The sequence below is a fragment of the Sinohyriopsis cumingii genome, chromosome 8 (assembly GCF_028554795.1).
Source record: "Sinohyriopsis cumingii isolate HCF-2022 chromosome 8, ASM2855479v2, whole genome shotgun sequence".
Lineage (NCBI taxonomy): Eukaryota > Metazoa > Mollusca > Bivalvia > Unionida > Unionidae > Sinohyriopsis > Sinohyriopsis cumingii.
In genome coordinates this window covers 65876632-65900927 of record NC_142968.1, presented here as the reverse complement: position 1 = coordinate 65900927, position 24296 = coordinate 65876632, and the positions used below count along the sequence as shown (strand labels likewise).

General features: G+C 37.5%; 1 protein-coding gene across 8 annotated transcripts in view; it reads left to right on the top strand.

Annotated features, from left to right (window-relative positions):
• The window catches only part of LOC149793714 (uncharacterized), a 41996-nt gene that overhangs the window by 8800 nt on the left and 8900 nt on the right, over positions 1-24296 (top strand). For 2 of the 8 annotated variants that reach the window (XR_016422882.1, XM_089967719.1), the window contains exons 3-4: positions 4252-4366; positions 6007-6121. Coding sequence is in view for 3 of the 8 variants with exons in the window: in XM_089967723.1 (XP_089823849.1) it covers positions 6007-6121; positions 12989-13032 (159 nt within the window). In the remaining 5 variants the exon portion in view is untranslated. Of the gene's footprint in view, positions 1-4251; positions 6122-8016; positions 8306-12988; positions 13271-16340; positions 16735-24296 lie in introns of those variants that run through there. The other 6 variants (XM_089967723.1, XM_089967721.1, XR_016422881.1 and 3 more) reach the window with 5 other exon arrangements.

Below are 24296 nucleotides of genomic sequence, written 5' to 3'. Positions count from 1 at the left end.
AGCCTTCCCTAATATCCACATATGATATACAAGTCTTGTTAGGTATTCATAGTTAATTAGTGAATAAAAGTATTCTTCCAACTTATGCCCCACCCCACCCCACCCCGTGAAAATCACCAAACATGGAACAGTTCCCATCAGAGGAATAATTAATAGCTTTTCTGGTTTTGGCATTTGTCTTTAAGACATTTCTACTGGAGACGTTAATCGTGACAAAACAACTGACCCCATCAACATGGTATTTGTGGGGTGGACTTAAAGTTTAAATTATTTAAGTAACTATAACGAACTATTGCTCCTAATAGCAACAGATCTAAATTCTTTAAATGCTTCTAGATATCTGAGATGATTACATTGTATATTTATATCATTTTGGGGATGAATGACTAGTTAACATAATGATACCATAATAAGTAACAAAGATGTTTGTTTGATTTTATAATATTTTAGGTAATACGCCAGAAGGCTGACGAACTCGTACGAGCTGTAAATGAACTTTAAATACTGTATGTCCATAAATTAAATGAAGTATAAGCATTACGTGACGTATATCTATGTTGGAGTTGAAGACAGATTCCATCAGAAGGGCAGTGAGATGATGATTAGTATATTGTCAAATCCATGTCAGGGCAGGAACAGAAACGTACAAAGCTTACTTGTTCTGCAGATACATTACTGATTTTGATGAAAAACTTAGAACTGTTTAAATAAAAACGTACATGTCAGAGCATCCTTCAACCTCTAGGCAGACAGACTTCGTGAACTGTCCATTTTCGGCAGATTCATGTAACAACAAGCTAAGGTTTTGATGAATGAAAAGTGCTTATCGGTTTCACCCAAAGCTAGATCACAGCTGCATACACACAGATTCCTTGTATGTTAGAGACTCCGCATGGATGGATAATGATTTAAAAACAACCTCTTCCTTGTCAGATGTCTACAAACAAGCTCACGCTTTCCTTACTAGTGATGAACACCTCGACGTGCACATGAATTTATTACGAGTGAAAACCGTTTCCAAGGAACAAAATAACTACTCTTCCAAGTTATTAATGTGGCTGTTGGAGATGGAACTCCAGATGATAAAAAGTGATATCAAGCGGAAGTAGTCAGAAACTACAAGGGCCAGTAAATCTGTCAACTGGGGCAGATAACTTTGCATCAGCTGCAACAGGAAAGTTATGGTATATATCGCTAGTACACTCACTTATAAGATAAAAGATCGATTATGGCAGCATTTCATGAGAACATGGAAAGAACGGATGAGGGATCCAAGTTGCAGAGTGGAGTGACTATCTCAAACCGAAATTGCTGCAGAAACTTCGCATAGATGAAGAAGAGATAACCACAAGAAGGTTTATAGGACCCAAACCAGCAACCATTAACTGCTTTAACTGCCACACCACCGAAGATCTACACCATGTATTCAATATATGCCCAAAATATCAACCCGCTAGGAAAATATTTATCAAAAACCAAAAAGAGATTGGACAACCACACACATACCCAGAGTTACTCATGGACTCTAATAAAAATAAACAATCAGCATATAAAAATATAAATAAATTCATAGACTCAGCAGGACAAAATATAATTACTATCCCCACAAGAACAGTTTCTTTAAGTCAGCATTTCCCATTGACACTTGTATAAGCCCAATTCTATTTATTTCTGTCCAGCTGTTCTTGTGGAATTTCAATATTAGGTCCAGCATTACTAAATGATAACCATTTTAGTCACACAGTGCGCATTCATTCCATTCAAATCAACACTGTTCTTGAAACCTTGCATCCCATCGCAAGAATCCAAATTGGCATGAGATCATATCTGCATGGTTATGGAAGGATGCACTCTACATGCCAGCATTGTAGAAAATATGAACTATGTGATACGAAAGAGCTGCATCATCTTAGAAATTAAAATTACATGACTCTTGAGGTCTCCACTAAATATATAAGTCTAAATGTTAGGTTCTCACTTTATCAATAATGTATTTTGGAATAATTTAATTGCAGTGAAGTTAATACAGGTTGTTCATGAACTCATCTGTATTACATGGATAATATATTAGGTATAACGGTACCAATTGCACAAGTCCAGGTGGGCAGGGCTTAAGGTGTAGGGAAGATTGTATTTGGAAATAAACAACAAAACTAGCTGTGATTGGTGCATTATATAAGACTTGTACTTTCTGTTAGGCTTAAAAAGAAGTTGTGCCTCCTGGCAACATGTGAGATGATATTTTGTATTTTTTATGATTTTTTTAAAATGTGGTACACATGTCTGAATCTGTGTCTATTGTGACTAGATAACTCTTACCACTGTCTAGTTCCAGCAGAGTTATCTCTCTTAAATGCAATGGAGTACCTGGTTTTGTCCTTGTCAAATTGACAATCTAACACTGCTCTCTAGAAAAGTGTGTGACATGCATGCTAAAGTAGGCTAGAAAATATAGTTATTTCTCCAAACATCAGCATTTAGGTCTATGGAAAAACAATTGGTACCATGATACCTAATGGGAAGAATAGCCTCGCAGTGTATCCATAGAAACACATACATGTGGGTGGCATTTATGAACTTTACTAGTTTGATGTAGGAAAACAAATGGGTGCTGAACAGTTTTGGTCAAATATTGAAAGTCCTTTAAGCATAAAATGTATGAAATCTTCAGAAAATAGCACAAGTTGGCTTTGGATGGGGACTTTTGATAACTATAGCTATGACAGATATAGACTTGTGTTGCCTGATCCCTTTATATATATGCTGTTAGCTCCTAGATTGGAATACATGCAACAAAATAAGATATGTAAACGTAATATAGTTTATTTTGGCCAAATATTGACTATTTTACCTGTAAAAGATGAAGAATCATGTGTACAAAAACAGCTATCTTGTTCTTGTAAGGCATGCCATAAACCAGGATAGAGAACACTCTAAGTACACTTGTAGACTTGTAGATAGATCACTTGTACCATGTAGGATATTCTGGTATGAGTAATTTTAGGTAATTTATTAAAGATATGGTATTCTTACCCAATTTGATTTTGATTGTCCTGCTCTAATTGTCCATTTGTGTATACTTTCCTGCCTTGAAATTGTTCATGCAGTTAGTTAAGTTCCCATGCATTCCCTTTTGTTGAAGTAGCAGGGAATACCAACAAACAAGAGCAGTTTCTTTAAGTCATTTCCCATTGACAATTGTATAAGCCCAGTTATAATCTACTATTGACTTTCAATTAATTCTATTTATTTCTGTCCATCTGTTCTTGTGGAATTTCCATATTAGGTCCAACATTACTGATGGATAAACATTTTAGTCACACAGTGTGCATTCATTCCATTCAAATCCACAGTGTTCTTGAAACTTTGCATCCCAGCACAAGAATCCAAATTGGCACAAGATCATGTCTGCATGGTTATGGAAGGCTCCACTCTACATGCCGGCATTGTAGAAAATATGAACTATGTGATATGAAATAGCCACATCATCTTAAAAATTAAAATTACAGGACTATTGAGGTCTCCACTAAATATAGAAGTGTAAATCTTAGGTTCACACTTTATCAATAATGTATTTTTGGATAATTTAATTGCTATGAAGTTAATGCAGGTTGTTCATGAACTCATATATATTACATGGATAATATATTAGAAGTTACCACAACTTATGTATATCATTCAGTTATCTCCCTTACACCAGTCATAACATTTAAATAGTTGTTGTTGTTGGGTTTAACGCCATTTTTCAGCACGCGATTGGCTATACATGGCGGCCAGTATTAATGGTGGAGGAAGAACCCGGGAAAACCTGGGAAAGAACCACCGACCTACGAGAAGCTACTGGCAAGCTTTCTCACATACCCACATTAGCCGAATCCGAGACTCGAACCCACGCAGACAGCGGTGAGATGGCAGTGATCCGTAACGAAGAACGCTTTAGACCACTCGGCCACTCGGGGCCCCACATTTAAATAGAATAAAAACTCACATTTTCAGTGACTGGTTATAAAAATAGAGAGAAGAGTTGTGAAGTATTATATTAGCCCTCAATCTTGATGCAAATGTAAGTAGAAGCAATTTAATAATTTCTCACAGTAAAGTGTACAAGTTTAAAAACTGATAAAGTATGTTTTCTTTGGTCAAGGCAAGTTACAGCCTAACTTTTTAGCCCATTATTGTTAGTTTCTTATGTAGAAGAAATATACATTATATGTATTTATATTATCTAAATTATTCACTCTTTTATATTAGATGGAAATGAACACCACTTCACGTGAAATTTGTGTACCTGTAAGGGATGTTATAGTACAGTTGCCTTTGGGCTGTCCTTAGACCTATGGGACCCTGCCCCATATATCTGTCCAAGGTAAGGTTATCAAACTTTCACTTCTCATTTTTTGCATTACTGGTTTTGTCTCCTTTAATTCCTTTATCATAAGCTACCTCTCCCTTTTGGATATACACTTTCCTCCTGTTTTTAACTCCATTTGACGCACTATACTTAGTTTTTATATTTGGCATTTTCTGTATTTTATTCCCCTAATTTCACCCCCCCCCCCATCCAACATAACCACTTAGAAGCTGTGATTTACTATATTTGGTGACTGATTGGCTTACTGAATCAATCTTATTCACATTACAAAGGAGGAAAGCTTACTATCTGTGTTACAAAGAGGATGGGTAGGTAGACCTTTGTGTGAGGACTGGTGGTTAGTGACCTCATGTATCTGCAGACAGTGTAAAGAGTTCAAAGCTTATACTTTATGATAAGATTGGGTCATGTCCACCTGTCTCTGGTGTTAAGTTCTGCATCTACTAAACAAATAAAAATTCCTTTCTTTTAGGTGAATTGTACATTTTGAAGTAGGACAGGTACATCCTATTTGGTACATTGACCTTTGACCATAATATGACATAATGTGATTTATCCCATATCACCCATGTGAAGTTCAATAAGTGCTGATATGAATAAGATACAACTCATAGTTAAAAGAATTCATTTTATTTCAAAAAATGATTTTGCTAGTGAAGCAAAAGTATTAAAACAAGAGTTCAAAGTGCTCAATGACATTTATATACATTCATATCAGACATAGCTTAGTACCTCATAAAATTGTTTCTCACAAGTGAGACTAAGTACATTTGTTACTTATACAGTCCTGAACTATTTCAGATTATTGGAAAAATTAAGGTTTGCTATAGGTATAATGGTACCAATTGCACAAGTTCAGGTGGGCGGGGCTTAACGTGTAGGGAAGATTGTATTTCGAAATAAACAACAAAACTAGCTGTGACTGGTGCATTATATAAGACTTGTACTTTCTGTTAGGCTTAAAAAAAAGTTGTGCCTCCTGGCAACATGTGAAAAATTATGTTAATTCCTGCCCAGATGATATTTTGTATTTTTTATGATTTTTTTAAAATGTGGTACACGTCTGAAACGGTGTCTGTTGTGACTAGATAACTCTTACCCCTGTCTAGTTCAGCAGAGTTATCTCTCTTAAATGCAGTGGAGTACCTGGTTTTGCCCTTGTCAAATTGACAATCACTGCTCTCTAGAAAGGTGTGTGACATGCACACTAAAGTAGGATAGAAAATATATTTATTTCTCCAAACATTAGCATTAAGGTCTGTGGAACAACAATTGGTACTGTGATACCATTAGAGGTTACCACACCTTATGCATATCATTTAGTTATCTCCCTTACACCAGTCATAACATTTCAAAGAAATAAAATCTCACATTTTCAGTGACTGGTTATGAAAATAAAGAGAAGATTTGTGAAGTATTATATTAGCCTTCAATCTTGATGCGGATGTAAGTAGAAGCAATTTAATAAGTTCTCACAGTAAAGTTTACAAGTTTAAAAACTGATAAAGTATGTTCTGTTTGGTTCTGAGATAAGTTCCTGTCTAACTTACGCCAATTATTATTAAGTTATTATGTAGAAGAAATATACTTTATATGTATCTATATTATCTAAATTATTCACCCTTTTATATTAGATGGAAATGAACACAACTTCACCTGAAATTTGGGTACCTGTAAGGGATGTTATTGCACAGTTACCTTTGGGCTGTCCTTGGACCTATGGGACCCTGCCCCATATATTTGTCCAAGGTAAGGTCATCAAACGTTCACTTCTCATTTTTCGCATTGCTGATTTTGCCTCCTTTAATTCCTTTTTCATAAGCTACCTCTCCCTTTTAGATAAACACTTTCCTCCTGTTTTTAACTCCATTTGATGTGCTATACTTACTGTTTATATCTGGCATTTTCCTGTATTTTTTTTCTCCTAATTCCCCCCCTTCCCAATCCAACATAACCACTTAGAAGCTGTGATTTACTATATTTGGTGACTGACTGGCTTATTGAATGAATTTAATTGTATTCACATTACAAAGGAGGAAAGCTTACTATCTGTGTTACAAAGAGGATGGGTAGGTAGACCTTCGTGTGAGGACTGGTGGTTAGTGACCTGATGTATCTGCAGACAGTGTAAAGTGGTCAAAGCTTATACTTTATAATAAGATTGGGTCATGTCCACCTGGCTCTGATGTTAATTTCTGCCCCTACCAGACAGGTACATACTATTTGGTAAATTGACCTTTGACCTAGTTATTACATAATATGACATAATGTCATTTATCCCATATCAACCATGTGAAGTTCAATAAGTGCTGTTATGAATAAAATACAACTCATAGTTGACAGAATTCATTTTATTTCAAAAGATTATTTCAACAGCTCAATGACATTTTTATACATTCATACAAGACATAGCTTAGTACCTCATAAAACTGGGGCCCTGAGTGGTCAAGTGGTCTAAAGCGCTCTCCGTTACAGATCACTGCCACCTCACCTCTGTCTGTGTGGGTTCATGTCTCGGATTCAGCTAATGTGGGTACGTGAGAAAGCTTGCCAGTAGCTTCTCGTGGGTCAGTGGTTCTTTCCGAGGTTTTCCTCCACCATTCATCCTGGCCGCCATGTGTAGCCTATCGTATGCTGAAAAATGGCATTAAACCCTACAACAACAATAACAACAACAACAACCTCATAAAATTGTTTTTCATAAGTGAGACTAAGTATATTTGTTACTTATACAGTCCCGAACTATTTCACAGATTATTGGAAAAATTAAGGTTTGCTATAGGTATAATGGTACCAATTGCGCAAGTCCAGGTGGGCGGAGCTAAAGGTGTAGGGAACATTGCATTCAGAATTAAAAAACAATACTAGCTGTGATTGGTGCATTATGTAAAGGTTGTACTTGCTGTTTGGCTTTTATAAAAGTTGAGCCTCTTGGCAACATGTGAGTTTATGTTAATTTCTATCTGAATCATATTTTGTATTTTTTATGATTTTTTTAAAATATTATACACATGGCTGATAATGTGCTTGTTGAGACTAGATAACTCTTACCCCTGTCTAGTTCCTGTAGAGTTATCTCTCTTAAATGCAATGGAGTACCTGGTTATGTCATTGTCAAATTGACAATCTGGCATTGTTCTCTATGACAGTGTGTGACATGCATGCTGAAGTAGGATAGAAAGTATATTTATTTCACAAAACATTAGCATTGAGGTATATGGAAAAACAATTGGTACAGTGATACCTGCACCATTTAGAGTCTTAGCTTTTTTGGGGATCACATATGGATGCAGAGAACTCGAAGTTTGTGAAGAAGAATTTAATTTTACTAAGACGGGATGGACCGCTCCGGTGATCTAAGTGGTTAGAACGTCCACTTCGAATGTGGGAGGTTTTGGGTTCGATCCCCAGTCCAGTCATATACAAATGGTACAAGCAGTTGCCTCGCTTAGCGCTTAGTATTAAGAGGTTAGTGTTAGGATAGACCAGCAAGCTGTGCTCCACGCCGCCAGTCAAACAAAAAATAAAAGGTGAGAACAACTTGCTGGTCTAGTGTTAGGGCTGATGTCAGGCTAATGTGACTGGGTGGGACACCATGCTACATGTCTGAGGCATGATGCCCCAATGCTAGACATCACTATAAACTGCCACACTGCAGACATCGTAGCGATATGACTATACATTTTTTAAAGCTACGTTACAAATCCAAATCAAACGTGCACATAAGACGGGATGGAGTGGCATGCCCGTGCCGGATCTTATCAACAAGCAAGAATTTAACCTAACCGGATGCCATCAAGTCTCATGCAACATCTCGTTCAAGTGGGAACTGTGAGAACTGGAAATAACAGATGCTCTCATTATTTTTCGTCCTGTTGAAAATACACGTTGTCGAGGGTGAGACCTGGGATTGATGTGTTGGTGACTTGGAAGGTAAGGATCCACACGCTTTCGTACAATATGATACGTTTGTGGACAGTAGGACATGCATACTACAGTATTACCCAGTGGAAACTTCCATAAAATTGAAATCCAGCATCCGTTTTGCTCGACGCGAGCTTGATGTTAAAAAAAAAAAAAAATCATCTAAAGGAACAAATCATACACACAGGTGCTCGACGCGAGCTTGATGTTAAGAAAAAAATAATAATCTAAAGGAAAAAAATCATACAGAGTGACAAAAATACCCTAGATTACCCCGATGACCCGTTCTGACATACGACCATCTCTATCATAATATATGAGAGAAGGTATGGAACTTCCAAATACTTCGCTCCACCCATGACCCTCGATTTCCTTCTGCTATTTCCGTCTTTAAAGGCACGCGACCATACAATATGGCTTGTTTTACTTCTGAGATATTTTTCTATCCATCAAGCCATCATTGCCCTTTCTGCGTTGTACCAAACTGAAGTTACGGGCTCCGAAACGTGTGATTTTCGCGAAGTTTTCCTTTGTGGACACTTCCGTGCTCATCCGAAAACCGGTGACAAGAGCGATATGGACAATGTTTTCAACTCTATGGTGCATCCCTTCTTGAATTACAGAACAGCGGTAGATGCAAAAGTAAGTTTTTTTACTTACCATTAACTCGATTCAACTTTAGGAATCCTGTTCCATGCAAGTATTATACATTGTCTTCTTCACTGCACAACACAGCGTATACATGCATCTCTGTTTTCAAAATAGGCGGCACTAACGTCAGTGCCGAAATATGATTGGCTCAAAAGGTTATTCTTATTATCATAGGAGCACGGAAGTGTCCACAAAGGAAAACTTCGCGAAAATTGCACATTTCGAAGCCCGTAACTTCAGTTTGGTACAATGCAGAGAAGTCAATGATGGCTTGATGGATAGAAAAATATCTCAGAAGTAAAACAAGCCATATAGTATGGACGCGTGCCTTTAAAGACGGAAATAGCAGAAGGAAATTTAGGGTCATAGGTGGAGCTAAGTTCTGTACCTTCTCTCTTATATATTATGATAGAGAGGGCCGTATGTCAGAACGGGTCATCGGGGTAATCCAAGGTATTTTTGTCACTCTATGATTTTTTTTTTCTTTTAGATTATTTTTTTTTTCTTAACATTAAGCTCGTGTCGAGCACCTGTGATCATACAGAGTGACAAAAATACCTTAGATTACCCCCATGACCCCTTCTGACATAGGACCCTCTCTATCATAATATATAAGAGAGAAGGTATGGAACATTAGATGATTGTTTTGTTTTTTTTTTTAACATCAAGCTCACATCGAGCACCTGTGGTTTTGGCTTTATGTTTTCAAATCGATATCCTTAACCCATCACGGTTCGTTCTCTTAACAAGAATTATAATCCTTATAATAATACGTGAAACTAATAACCCCCATCTGTTCAACAATGTTTGCTTCATTTACTCATAGTTTAAAAATGTTTCTAAAGTCACTAAATTCATTGCTAGCTTTCCTTTTTTTCTTGTGGATCAAAATTTACCAGCATCCAGAAATATCGTCCATGATTCCTTCCCCTGAAGTAAATTCCACGCTGCGTAAGGTCTCACTGGACAGTTTATCTGGTGAATTTTCATCCAACAATGACCTGTTGCAGAAAAATGAGAATAATTGTACACTGTAGTACTAATATTAGTACCCTTACTCCTACCTCGTGGACAGGGTACTAACATGAGCATATACGTGTCAGTGGAGCAAGCCAGATGAGAATCACAGCCAGTGCTCTTTTAGCCTAATATCATCAATTTGAACATATTCCTTGCATTTAATCCAATAAATTGAGTAGTCCTCTTATTTAATACCATTAGGTATTGAAAATCATTGTAGAAATAGTTGTAAAACCTTGTTTACCTTTTTTATCTGATATTTTCGTTTAGATCGTCCGCCATATTAGTTCAAATAATGATTACTTCCATTCTCAGCCTTGTTTGTTTGTGTGCCATATAAGGACATTGAGGCCTTATTTGAAAACGTAAACAAATCATAGTAAAAATTTGGCGCGGTTTGAGTCAGAAATTCTGTGCATTAAAAATAAATACGGTTTGTCAGCAACTTTGAAATTCCATCAAGAAGCCATTATTCGCCACTTGATTGATAATAACATAGTGTAGAATATCCAAAAATGGTCTGGCAAGCCTTAAGGAGAAGAGGGGTCACAGCGAGAGTCTCACGTTACCTGTCATGGCGGAAATGATGAGGTTAGTTTAACCATGCCAATTTATTTTATCGTGTAAGGGCTTAATAAATTCAAATTAAGCTAAACATCTTTCACAACATGACTGTACTTATGTAGTAGATTTCTGCACTGTTTGTTTATCTGAATTTAGTGATGATTTTTTTTGCTCTATTACATGATATGGGCTCAGTTCGTAGCTATTGTACGCTGAAGATACAAATAAAAACAAACTAATGATTTTGTAGAAAGCATACACGTGAGATTTTGACTGCAGCAATTAGGTTAGTTCCTGATGCAACTGTTTTTATACTGAACCAACACTGCCACCAACCCCTAAATTTTACATTCATTTATGACAGAAAATAGCTATTTTGAATATTTTCCTGTGACAAGGCAGCTAAAAGACTCAGTATGTGCCTTATTCATGAATAGAGTTTCACTAGTACTATAACAAATTAGCATACTTTTCATCACCCCTCAACCATCTAGATTTTGTAGATATTTACCTCTGTAGCAGACACACGTAAATACATAAGCCAAGTCGGCTGCTCATTTGCAGCCCAAGTTATGCATTTGATCTCCAATGTTCATCTAACTGTGACAGGCAGTCACCAACAAGCCAACCTATTTCCAAGCCTAACTCAAAGTAAATCTAAACCACATTACAGATTTAGCTTATGCATGAATTTATAAATGCTAGGCTTGTGATAATTAGGTTCATGCTTTCTACCTTAAAATTAAAGGGGTGTGGAATACGAAACTATCAAGTGAGACCTAAGTGCTACATTAGCAACTCCAGTCATTTTTCTGATACTGAAATAACAGCAAATGCTTGATTTCATCATATAGATCTGTTTAACAGCATTCCAAAACAGTTTAATTTTTAAAAATATCTCTGTTAGAAAAAAAAGTTCCGCAACTTTTAAGTTCCAAAATATTTACAAATTTCTAGTATTTGTGTCTTATATAAATGTATTCCGATTATATGGCAGTCATGGAACCGAAGTAAACTGTTCTTTCCATAAAAAATTTTATAACTTTCTTTTTTGTTGAGATTTTATTATGAAATTTGATACAGCCCATTTCATGCAGACTTTGGTGAACTTCGGAATTTGCTTGGAATTTTGATCACGTGGCGGGTGGTCAGCTGACCATAATAGTCACTTGATAGGTGGTGGGCAAAATATGGCAGATGCTTTAGCATCAGCATCAACTCTATAACTACTTAACATTGTTTATCGAGTTGAAAAATGCATATTCAACAGCGATGCTGCCACATATATTGACGAAATTGAATATTGGAACCATCCTGTCTTATTTTCTGGAAACCAGGGCGGATTTCAAACCCATACGAGAGAGTAGCTTTGAGCTGTTTACATCTGGACATGTACATGTAAGTAAGGAAACGGTGTCTAAGTAAACAAATTTAATCTTGACAATCAAAGAGCAAGTTGTTCAAACTATTTCTGTGCATCCGAAACGTCACTGTAATAAAATGCATTTCATATGAGTTTATCAGATTTGTTTTTGAAAGTCTGTGGATAATTTACATATAAATTTCAATCATTTAATTAATTTTATTTCTGAAATATTTCTAAACAACAATGGATGCCATTTTGTTATGTACATGTGCCCACCAGCGTTTGATTGGCTGGAGTATAAAGTAACTCGAGAGGTTATTCGGATAATTATGGAGCAGCTCTGTTAAATTCGGTATGAAATGGGCTATTGTGATTGCAATTTTCCTGCTGAATTCATTGGTGTCATTAAATCTGGGGGCCCCGAGTGGTCTTTTTTGTTGTTCTAGGGTTTAACGCCATTTTGCAGCACAAGATAGGCCATATATGGCGGCCAGTATAACTGGTGGAGGAAGAACCCTGGAAAACCCAGGAAAGAACCACCGACCCACGAGAAGCTACTGGCAGGCTTTCCCACGTACCCACGCTAGCCGAGCCTTGGACTCGAACATACGCCAACAGAGGTGAGATGGCAGTGATCCGGAACGGTGAGCGCTTTAGACCACTCGGCCACTCGGGGCCCCCCCCCCCCCCCGAGTGGTCTAAAGCGCTCTCCATTACAGATCACTGCCATCTCACCTCTGTCTACGTGGGTTCCAGTCTCCGATTCGGCCAGTGTGGGTATGTGAGAAAGGTTGCCAGTAACTTCTCGTGGGTTGGTGGTTCTTGCCGGGGGTTTTCCGGGTTCTTCCTCCACCATTAATAATGGCCGCCATGTATAGCCGTGTGCTGAAAAATGGCGCTAAACCCTACAACAACAACATTAGATCTGTCGTCCAACTTCAGTATTTTCATTTATAAATGAAAAGCATATATACACTTCACAACTTTTATGATATTTAACTTAATACAGATATCACATTAGCAATAGTTCATATGTAAAACAACTTTGAAAACGAAAAAAATGCAATGTTTATTATTAAGTTATTATGTAGAAGAAATATACAGTACAATTGGTGAGACACTGGATGATCTATGACACTTGAGAGTGACTGAGTGTACAGAATGAAGAGAACAGGTCCAAGAACAGACCCCTGTGGAACACCACAACATAGATCAACTGGGCTGGAGTGTATTCCATTTGCAGATACAATTTGTGTCCTGTTGACCAAGTAGGACTTGAACCACAGTAAGGCTGTATCATGAATGCCAAATACATGCTGGAGATGATAAGTAATATATCATGGTATGCTGTGTCAAATGCTGCAGACAAATCAAGGAGGGTGAGGACTGTAATCAGTGTACTTCATTTTTGCATTCCCCCTACCAGACAGGTACATACTATTTGGTAAATTGACCTTTGACCTAGTTATTACATAATATGACATAATGTCATTTATCCCATATCAACCATGTGAAGTTCAATAAGTGCTGTTATGAATAAAATACAACTCATAGTTGACAGAATTCATTTTATTTCAAAAGATTATTTCAACAGCTCAATGACATTTTTATACATTCATACAAGACATAGCTTAGTACCTCATAAAACTGGGGCCCTGAGTGGTCAAGTGGTCTAAAGCGCTCTCCGTTACAGATCACTGCCACCTCACCTCTGTCTGTGTGGGTTCATGTCTCGGATTCAGCTAATGTGGGTACGTGAGAAAGCTTGCCAGTAGCTTCTCGTGGGTCAGTGGTTCTTTCCGAGGTTTTCCTCCACCATTCATCCTGGCCGCCATGTGTAGCCTATCGTATGCTGAAAAATGGCATTAAACCCTACAACAACAATAACAACAACAACAACCTCATAAAATTGTTTTTCATAAGTGAGACTAAGTATATTTGTTACTTATACAGTCCCGAACTATTTCACAGATTATTGGAAAAATTAAGGTTTGCTATAGGTATAATGGTACCAATTGCGCAAGTCCAGGTGGGCGGAGCTAAAGGTGTAGGGAACATTGCATTCAGAATTAAAAAACAATACTAGCTGTGATTGGTGCATTATGTAAAGGTTGTACTTGCTGTTTGGCTTTTATAAAAGTTGAGCCTCTTGGCAACATGTGAGTTTATGTTAATTTCTATCTGAATCATATTTTGTATTTTTTATGATTTTTTTAAAATATTATACACATGGCTGATAATGTGCTTGTTGAGACTAGATAACTCTTACCCCTGTCTAGTTCCTGTAGAGTTATCTCTCTTAAATGCAATGGAGTACCTGGTTATGTCATTGTCAAATTGACAATCTGGCATTGTTCTCTATGACAGTGTGTGACATGCATGCTGAAGTAGGATAGAAAGTATATTTATTTCACAAAACATTAGCATTGAGGTATATGGAAAAACAATTGGTACAGTGATACCTGCACCATTTAGAGTCTTAGCTTTTTTGGGGATCACATATGGATGCAGAGAACTCGAAGTTTGTGAAGAAGAATTTAATTTTACTAAGACGGGATGGACCGCTCCGGTGATCTAAGTGGTTAGAACGTCCACTTCGAATGTGGGAGGTTTTGGGTTCGATCCCCAGTCCAGTCATATACAAATGGTACAAGCAGTTGCCTCGCTTAGCGCTTAGTATTAAGAGGTTAGTGTTAGGATAGACCAGCAAGCTGTGCTCCACGCCGCCAGTCAAACAAAAAATAAAAGGTGAGAACAACTTGCTGGTCTAGTGTTAGGGCTGATGTCAGGCTAATGTGACTGGGTGGGACACCATGCTACATGTCTGAGGCATGATGCCCCAATGCTAGACATCACTATAAACTGCCACACTGCAGACATCGTAGCGATATGACTATACATTTTTTAAAGCTACGTTACAAATCCAAATCAAACGTGCACATCATATAGATCTGTTTAACAGCATTCCAAAACAGTTTAATTTTTAAAAATATCTCTGTTAGAAAAAAAAGTTCCGCAACTTTTAAGTTCCAAAATATTTACAAATTTCTAGTATTTGTGTCTTATATAAATGTATTCCGATTATATGGCAGTCATGGAACCGAAGTAAACTGTTCTTTCCATAAAAAATTTTATAACTTTCTTTTTTGTTGAGATTTTATTATGAAATTTGATACAGCCCATTTCATGCAGACTTTGGTGAACTTCGGAATTTGCTTGGAATTTTGATCACGTGGCGGGTGGTCAGCTGACCATAATAGTCACTTGATAGGTGGTGGGCAAAATATGGCAGATGCTTTAGCATCAGCATCAACTCTATAACTACTTAACATTGTTTATCGAGTTGAAAAATGCATATTCAACAGCGATGCTGCCACATATATTGACGAAATTGAATATTGGAACCATCCTGTCTTATTTTCTGGAAACCAGGGCGGATTTCAAACCCATACGAGAGAGTAGCTTTGAGCTGTTTACATCTGGACATGTACATGTAAGTAAGGAAACGGTGTCTAAGTAAACAAATTTAATCTTGACAATCAAAGAGCAAGTTGTTCAAACTATTTCTGTGCATCCGAAACGTCACTGTAATAAAATGCATTTCATATGAGTTTATCAGATTTGTTTTTGAAAGTCTGTGGATAATTTACATATAAATTTCAATCATTTAATTAATTTTATTTCTGAAATATTTCTAAACAACAATGGATGCCATTTTGTTATGTACATGTGCCCACCAGCGTTTGATTGGCTGGAGTATAAAGTAACTCGAGAGGTTATTCGGATAATTATGGAGCAGCTCTGTTAAATTCGGTATGAAATGGGCTATTGTGATTGCAATTTTCCTGCTGAATTCATTGGTGTCATTAAATCTGGGGGCCCCGAGTGGTCTTTTTTGTTGTTCTAGGGTTTAACGCCATTTTGCAGCACAAGATAGGCCATATATGGCGGCCAGTATAACTGGTGGAGGAAGAACCCTGGAAAACCCAGGAAAGAACCACCGACCCACGAGAAGCTACTGGCAGGCTTTCCCACGTACCCACGCTAGCCGAGCCTTGGACTCGAACATACGCCAACAGAGGTGAGATGGCAGTGATCCGGAACGGTGAGCGCTTTAGACCACTCGGCCACTCGGGGCCCCCCCCCCCCGAGTGGTCTAAAGCGCTCTCCATTACGGATCACTGCCATCTCACCTCTGTCTACGTGGGTTCCAGTCTCCGATTCGGCCAGTGTGGGTATGTGAGAAAGGTTGCCAGTAACTTCTCGTGGGTTGGTGGTTCTTGCCGGGGGTTTTCCGGGTTCTTCCTCCACCATTAATAATGGCCGCCATGTATAGCCGTGTGCTGAAAAATGGCGCTAAACCCTACAACAACAACATTAGATCTGTCGTCCAACTTCAGTATTTTCATTTATAAATGAAAAGCATATATACACTTCACAACTTTTATGATATTTAACTTAATACAGATATCACATTAGCAATAGTTCATATGTAAAACAACTTTGAAAACGAAAAAAATGCAATGTTTATTATTAAGTTATTATGTAGAAGAAATATACAGTACAATTGGTGAGACACTGGATGATCTATGACACTTGAGAGTGACTGAGTGTACAGAATGAAGAGAACAGGTCCAAGAACAGACCCCTGTGGAACACCACAACATAGATCAACTGGGCTGGAGTGTATTCCATTTGCAGATACAATTTGTGTCCTGTTGACCAAGTAGGACTTGAACCACAGTAAGGCTGTATCATGAATGCCAAATACATGCTGGAGATGATAAGTAATATATCATGGTATGCTGTGTCAAATGCTGCAGACAAATCAAGGAGGGTGAGGACTGTAATCAGTGTACTTCATTTTTGCATTCCCCCCCCCCATCCCATCGTGACGCCTTATGCGGTTGCCTAGTTCACCTATTGCATTAAACAGGCCCTGACCCTTACATGCATGTTGTTTAATAACACGTAGAGAACTGAACACTAAATTTTTCCATATAATCAATATAATGGTTTCCTTTTTTTATTTATCAATTAAACCGGGTAGTTTCTTTCAAGATGCTAGGTGGGTGGGGTATGCAGATTTTTTTTAAAAAACTGTAAAATCAGTACAGTGGAGGTGGGATTGAAAATTAAATGATCTGTCTGTAAGTGAAGCTATTGGCTTTGGTAGAGAAAGTGGCTGTAACACTGTAAATCATATGAGGGAAGCATAATTTTTTGCAACAAATCCATATATAATTCTTTTATTATTGTCTCATGAAGTAACGCGAGACCCTTGATTAATATGTACCATCGGGTGGAAATGGATGGGACTTTCCTTTAGCATTTATTTTTCAGATTTGTATTTGGAAATAATATTTTTTTTTGAACAGATAGTATTTTTACATCTGAAGAAAGTCAAAGGCTGGAATGTTTCCACAACCATACCCAGATTAATATTTGTGCATGTTTATATGTGAAATTTTATGGGGATGTGAGATAGGCAGAATACCCATACAGCAGCACAGTTTAGCCTTGTGGATCACATTATAGGCTATACACGGCATCCAAAAGAATACCCAAGAACAAACAATAACCCGTACAAAGCAAATGACAAGAGTTATTACATTCTCATGTTGATCAGGGTTGCAATGTGGCCTCTTTTGCCTAGACGTGTGTTCCTTTATTATAGCACATTAATACAAGTTGAGACTGTAGATACTGATACTAACAAAATGTTTTCTTTTTTGAAAGTTCAAATAGACAGAGATGAAATGTCAATGATTCAGTATTTGTTTCTGTTTTGCAAAGTTTTCAGTTTACTGAGGTTTATGCAGATGTGGCAAAAATCCTTTTCTGGGCACAAAATTAAGAAGGCTATCCGTTATTCTTTTTTTTTTTTTTTTAAAGATATGTATTTAATTAAGAATTATCTTATCAATATACATTCCTTCCAAAAAGTTACATCATATTAATACAACTGGTCCACACAGTCAACAATCATCTATTAGGAATAATATGTATATGGAAATAAAAAATATTGAAATGCTTTCTGTATTTTCTTCCTTTAACTTTACAACATTGTTTCTCTGGATTGGATAGCACCCAGCTCTCCACCTGATCCAGTTTCCGTCTTAATATGACTTCATCACCACAACCTAAACACCATCGTGGACATATATCATTGTCTAATGAGAGAATCTCAGTTTTGTTCTTCATTCTTGCTGCAAAGATGTGTCAGCATGCCAATCCCATTATTGTTTTAGATCTTGCCACTTTCCATTCATGCACAGCAATATTGGCTGCATATGGATTTCTTAAAGTGTCAACCACTTCATCGTCATTCAGTCTGTATGGAACTGTTACCTGCTGAACAAAAGATTGAACGAATGCTGTGATCGCAATTGTCGATATCACATGACTATATGACCTCTGATGTCATTGACACGTTGGTTGCGAGATTTATGTAGTCGCGTGACTGGGGATGCAAATGGCCAGATCCAGGTCAAATTTCAGCAACAACGTACTTTCGTCTTGTATGTCAGTGGATTAAAGACATAACGAATGCCATGCTTACTATTTTTGAAATAAATATATCGTATTATAGATTTCATGCAGGTATATCTCAATGAAAGGTCGTTCAATTTTGCTGGGCCAGCTAGTAAGCAGCTACCCCATGTTGACACCAGATGGTGTCAGCGAACTCCAACTTTTCGATAGGGACTTGACTCTGACCCTACACCCCAACATAAATATCCAAATATCAAAAATGGGGTGACAAGGGTCAGAGGAAACTCGGACTATATCTAACCAGTTCTTGTAGTAGCAGTCAGCAAACTATTGTGGTGCTACCTTGAGGAACTGGCCAAAATTGTTGTCATATGCTGTCTTGGACCTTGCATACACCATCTTCCATTCAAGCTGCATTTTTGTACTTTGCAGCACTTGATTCACTGCACATTTCTTTAATCCTTTTGCAAATGCCTGCATTATATGAAATTTGAACAACTGGATGGAAACGTCTGGCATGACCTGCATGGCAGCTATTTCTTTATGGTATTTGTCGACGACTAGTTTTTCCTTTCTTCAAATTGTGTATTTGTCCAAACCTATAAGATTTTTAAGGGTCTCCCTTTTTACATTGGCCCAAAACAGTTACATAATTGAGTCGTAACAGAACTGATAGTGAGAAAAAATTTATCAAGTTTTAACCAGAATATTAGGAGGTTGCAGTATGGATTATTTGGATGCTTGCCATAAATATATTTGTTGAGACAATCCAGACGCTCTGTGGATTACATTAGTCTGGCATACTTTTTCTTTCATGGACAGTTCAATATCTTTAAATTTTTATATGGAAGGTATGAAAACCAGTCTAGTATCACAAGAGGCCAACGTGATGGCATTAAAGCATAGTCGCTTTGCGGATGGGCTAGTGGACTTAAACATTAAATCGAGTTACACCTGCATGGAATTGATATGAAATTTTTTCTTCTTAGAAATTGCGAGTATTAAAATCGTGTGTGTGATTAGGATTTTTAATGTGGCTTGAACAATTTTTTAGTCATATTGCTATGATGTCTGCAGTGTGGCAGTTTATAGTGATGTCTAACACTGGGGCATCGTGCCGCAGACACGTAGCATGATGTCCCACCCAGTCACATTATCCTGACACCAGGCTGACCAGTCCTAACACCAACATCTTAATGCCGAGCACCTAGCGAGACAGATGTTAGTGCCATTTTTGTAATTCTTTGGTATGACTCGGCCGATGTTCGAACGCACGACCTCCCTCATCCGAGACGGATGCTCTAACCACTAGGCCACCAGGGCAGTTATTAAAATCGTTATGTCTTTAATCTGCTGAAAGATGATAAAACTAATGCATTGATGAAATTTGAGCTGGTACTAGCGATCTTGATTGCTAGTCTCACGAGCACACAGACCCTCTCAACTGTCATTTTCAAACGTTGTAGAAAAAAATATTAAATGGAAGACGTATACTGGTTGTAATAAAAATACAAAATCGAAAGAGCACAAACTTCTCTATGTTTATTCCGAGACCAACTTCCGGAGTTTTGTTGTATCACGTGACTACCACGTTGACATGTGCTGTCTCACGCAGGGAGCATACAAAGTAGAGAACCAGACTACTCTGCTTGATGAATCAATCTGGCCAAGTTTCTTGTAGTTGGTCTCGAAATAAATGTGTTGAGAATTATATATTCTTTCTGGTTTTTACAAAAGGTATCAGACTTTCATTTAATATAATTGGAATTTTGTACAATGACATTAAAAAGGCGTTGTTGATAGCACACGACTATTGGACTTCCGGTGTTGTTGTTTGAGAGTTGTGAAGTCATGTGACTATTAAAGCAAATGGTGAGTACCAGGTCAGGTTTCATCTCTGCCGAGTTTCGTCTAGTTTGTTGGTGGATTAAAGACAATGATTGTAATACTTGTCATTTTGGAGAAAATAAATAATTTTTCTATTGATTTCATGCATGCATAAGTCGATATCACATAGTTTAAATTTGCTAGGCCCGCTGAAAAGCTCTCGCGGTGGCAGCAGAGTCCAAATATTTTATATGCAATTGCTCTGAACCAACACTCCATCCTAAATGTCCAAATGGGGTTGGAATATTCAGAGGAAACCCAAATTGGAAATTTTTTAAATCTCTCAGCTGAACTTTGGTGCAAAACTATTACACAGTGACATGCACATACATGCCAACCATTATGCTTTTGGTGTAATCATTATGCTTTTTTCCACTAAATTGCACCTTACGCACAAATGTATTTGGATTACGCCTTTTCGATATATCCCCCTCCAAAATAAAAAATTGTTTTCTCATTTTTATTAACATCCCATTAATCCCACAGACCGTATTCTAGAAAAGACTGCTTCTATGTAACTACAACATAAGAGTACACTTGTCCATAGACTTACATGCACTTTCCTAACAGTATTATGTTCTATTTATAGCAGTTGCCCTATTTCCAAGAAGTAGGCTGGTTCTGTTTTCAAACTTTTGACCTTGGTTTCTATTTATAGCAGCTGTATGGCTTAGTTAGGAGAGAACAGACTGGTTTTCTAACTTTTAATCTTTACTCGCCGATTCTTTGTTCAAATTGCTAACTGATACAGAACCAGTCTGTAGGTATTTGGCGCTGAAAGTCAAGTTGGATTTATTCTAGTCGATGCGTGTGTTGGAGCAAAAATGTTTTTCAAGTAATTCAGAGATGAATACATGAACCACATATTACAGCGTTCCATTCTAAGGCAGCTTCACACCCTTTGCAGGCTCTGTGGATAGGATTTTAATATTGGTCATGGTGGTAAAACAAAGAAACCTTGAATTAGCTCGTTTTACTAATACCAGTACTAAGGTAACTTCGTGGGGTGTTTTTTGGGAGTTTTTTTTTTACAGCAGAACTAAATTGTGGACACGAATTTTATAAATGCAGAGGCATATGTACCGAGTTCTTAAAAGAACATGGACTACCCCTAGCAGTAGAAGACTGCATTGGTCCTTTGTTTAAACGGATGTTTCCTGATTCCAAAGTTGCAGAAAATATGCATGTGCAAGAACAAAATCATCTCATATTGTTCGGTGTTTAGCAGAAGATACTTGACTTAAAATTGCAGAAGCAATGAAAATTGGGCCATTTAGTATTGCAACAGACAGGAGTAGTGATCATGATGACAAAAAGTTGTGCCCAGTCTGTGTAAGAGACTTTGACAAAGAAAAGGGCAAAGTCAGAGTGCTCTTCTTTCATTACCAGAATTAACAATAGATTCCAGTCGAAAAACAATTGTTTATTTGCTTCATAATGCTTTGATTAATAAGCTGTCAGAGCTGTGTGGGGTTTTCAGCTATTGCTGCATCAGTGATAACTGGAATTCATAAAGGAGTTGCATTCTATATTTTGAAAACTGGCAACATCATTGTTCATATCAGGTTGTCTCTGTTATATGATGCATCATGCTGCAGGAAAGGCTGCTGATAAATTAGGAGTACTCCTGAAGTATCAAGTTGGCAACAAATATAGGCCAGTGCCTCCTTGTGGCTCTCCCAAGCAAAGTTATCATGAGATGAACAAATACGCTTCTTATCTACCAGTTACCGTTGTTGCTGATCACACTTAAACTGCATCAAATATAGTATTGCAGAAACTGTTTTATCTGTGTTAAGATAGGTCGCTAGCAAAGTATAGTAGTATTGATCGTGATTATACTGTGTAATATATTTCACAGAGAATGTTTTCTTTGTGTGAAAAGTGAAAAGAATATTGTGTCCATATTTCTAAATATTATATTTGGTATATATCATTTCCTGTTATATATGTGTGTGTGTGTGTATGTGTGTGTGTCACATGCCTCCTACAGTATTATTTCTAACACGGGAGGAGGTGGACAATTAAAATTTTGATAGTTTCAAGCACTCAGCACTGCCAATGGTCTAGGTGTATAACTAACTCAAGGTGAAAGGTATAAAAATTTAATTAAATATATCAAATGTATTCAGCTATTTCATCAACAAATTTCTGAATTGCAATTTCTTCAAATACAGTCAATGACCTGTTCACAGTTGTCAATTACTATTTCATCATATGAATTTAAGGTCTTAAATGATTGTTTCCCTTAAGTGTTGATTCTGTTACTCATCTGTCAGCCTGTTATTTCTCGCATTTGGTACTTCTGGTACCTTTGACTGTGTGCTCTATTGGCACTTGAAGATACGTCATTTGGACACTTCCTGTACTCTCTTCCACATTTCCGTCAATCACTGCGCCTGCACACAAACTGTTGATGTCACAAGAGACCTTACACATGCTCTCAACATGTCTTCCCTCTCTCTCTATGATCCTCGAGTGTTGCCTTCTCCTACCCTCACCCGGGAAGCTTCCTGTGGAATTAGAAGGGACATACAACCTTGTCTCATTGCTCTAATCTCAATGGAATTGTCCACGCTCTCACAGACATTTCATCAGAATAATGGTGAATAAATTGTCAGGTCAACTCTCGCACTCACATTTTAATATTCCATACACGCTTTATTCTATAATAATTGTGATGTAGCAATAACAATATCATCAGCGACTTCATACATACATACACATCCCTAATTGTCAACTTCTCGCTGTAGTAACTATCATCATCAACAACAATCATATGCATTTCCTACCCTACGAATTATAAAAGACATACAAATATACAAATACCTAATTATATATGCAAGTCCAACAATTACTAACTCTCCATGATTCAAAACCTTTATATTCATATACTAATAAAGCAAGTACAAGTTATAAGACAATTCACTAATAAATTTAGTCATGCGTTATGATGCAACATGGTAAATTACACAATCCAACAATCTGCATATGTTAATGTTGCATGTTAATAATTCGCCATACGCAACATTACATGTTGATTATCCGGCTATTCGTGGAAGATTCCATTTCTAATAAATGTATCAATCTTGCATCACCTATTTATGATCGTGGCAACAATGAAATCGCTAGTGGGCTCTTGTTCTCTATTTCTTAAGGAGATAGGCATTGTAAAGATTCTCCTTAGTTGGTATCTGTATCTGGTAGTTTTGACCCACCCACCCAACTTTCTCGGTTACGATGTAAGGCCCTCTCCACGAAACTTGTAGATTGTTATGTTCTTGGTGCAGCAGCAACAACACCGTCTCCTACCTCATACAGGCGTGGTTTATCGCGTTTGTTGTATCTCGCCCGATAAGACTTTGCCTGCTTGAGATTCTTCCATGCTAATGTACAAACTTTATTCCAATTTGTTACCAAAGTCAGTGACGTACTTATAGGTAGAACGTAGCTCTTCAGCAGCATGGTCGTCAGTCCACAACTGCCTCAGTACGACGATGGAACCTCGTACGGTTCTCCCATATAGGATTTCAGAGGGAGAAAACTCCAAAAACGCTTGCGGCACTTCCCGATAGTCAGATAGCAGGACGGGAATATACCGATCCCAGTCCTTAGGATGGCCTTCACACAGCTTCTTAAGGGTGTTCTTCACAGTTCCGTTAAACCGTTAGTCTGTTGCACGAGGGGTGATATGTCATTTTAGTGAGGTGCTTAATCGACATCAGTCAGTTCACCTCCTCCATCACATGACTCATGAATTGCATCCCCTGATTGGGCAGGCTCTTGTCGGGCACTCCATTTCGTGAACAAATCCCAAACAGCTTTAGCCACGGTTTCTCAATCAATACTGCATCAAGTATATATCGATGCCTGTAGTAATTTGAAAAATATTATGAATGTATAGATTACAGAAATCGCATTTCTGGAATAACGGAGTGTTTATGACCTTTCAGAAAAAAAATCAAATCGCAATTTTGTCTGTATGTATCATACAGATTTGTTCAGGAGGCTGAAAAG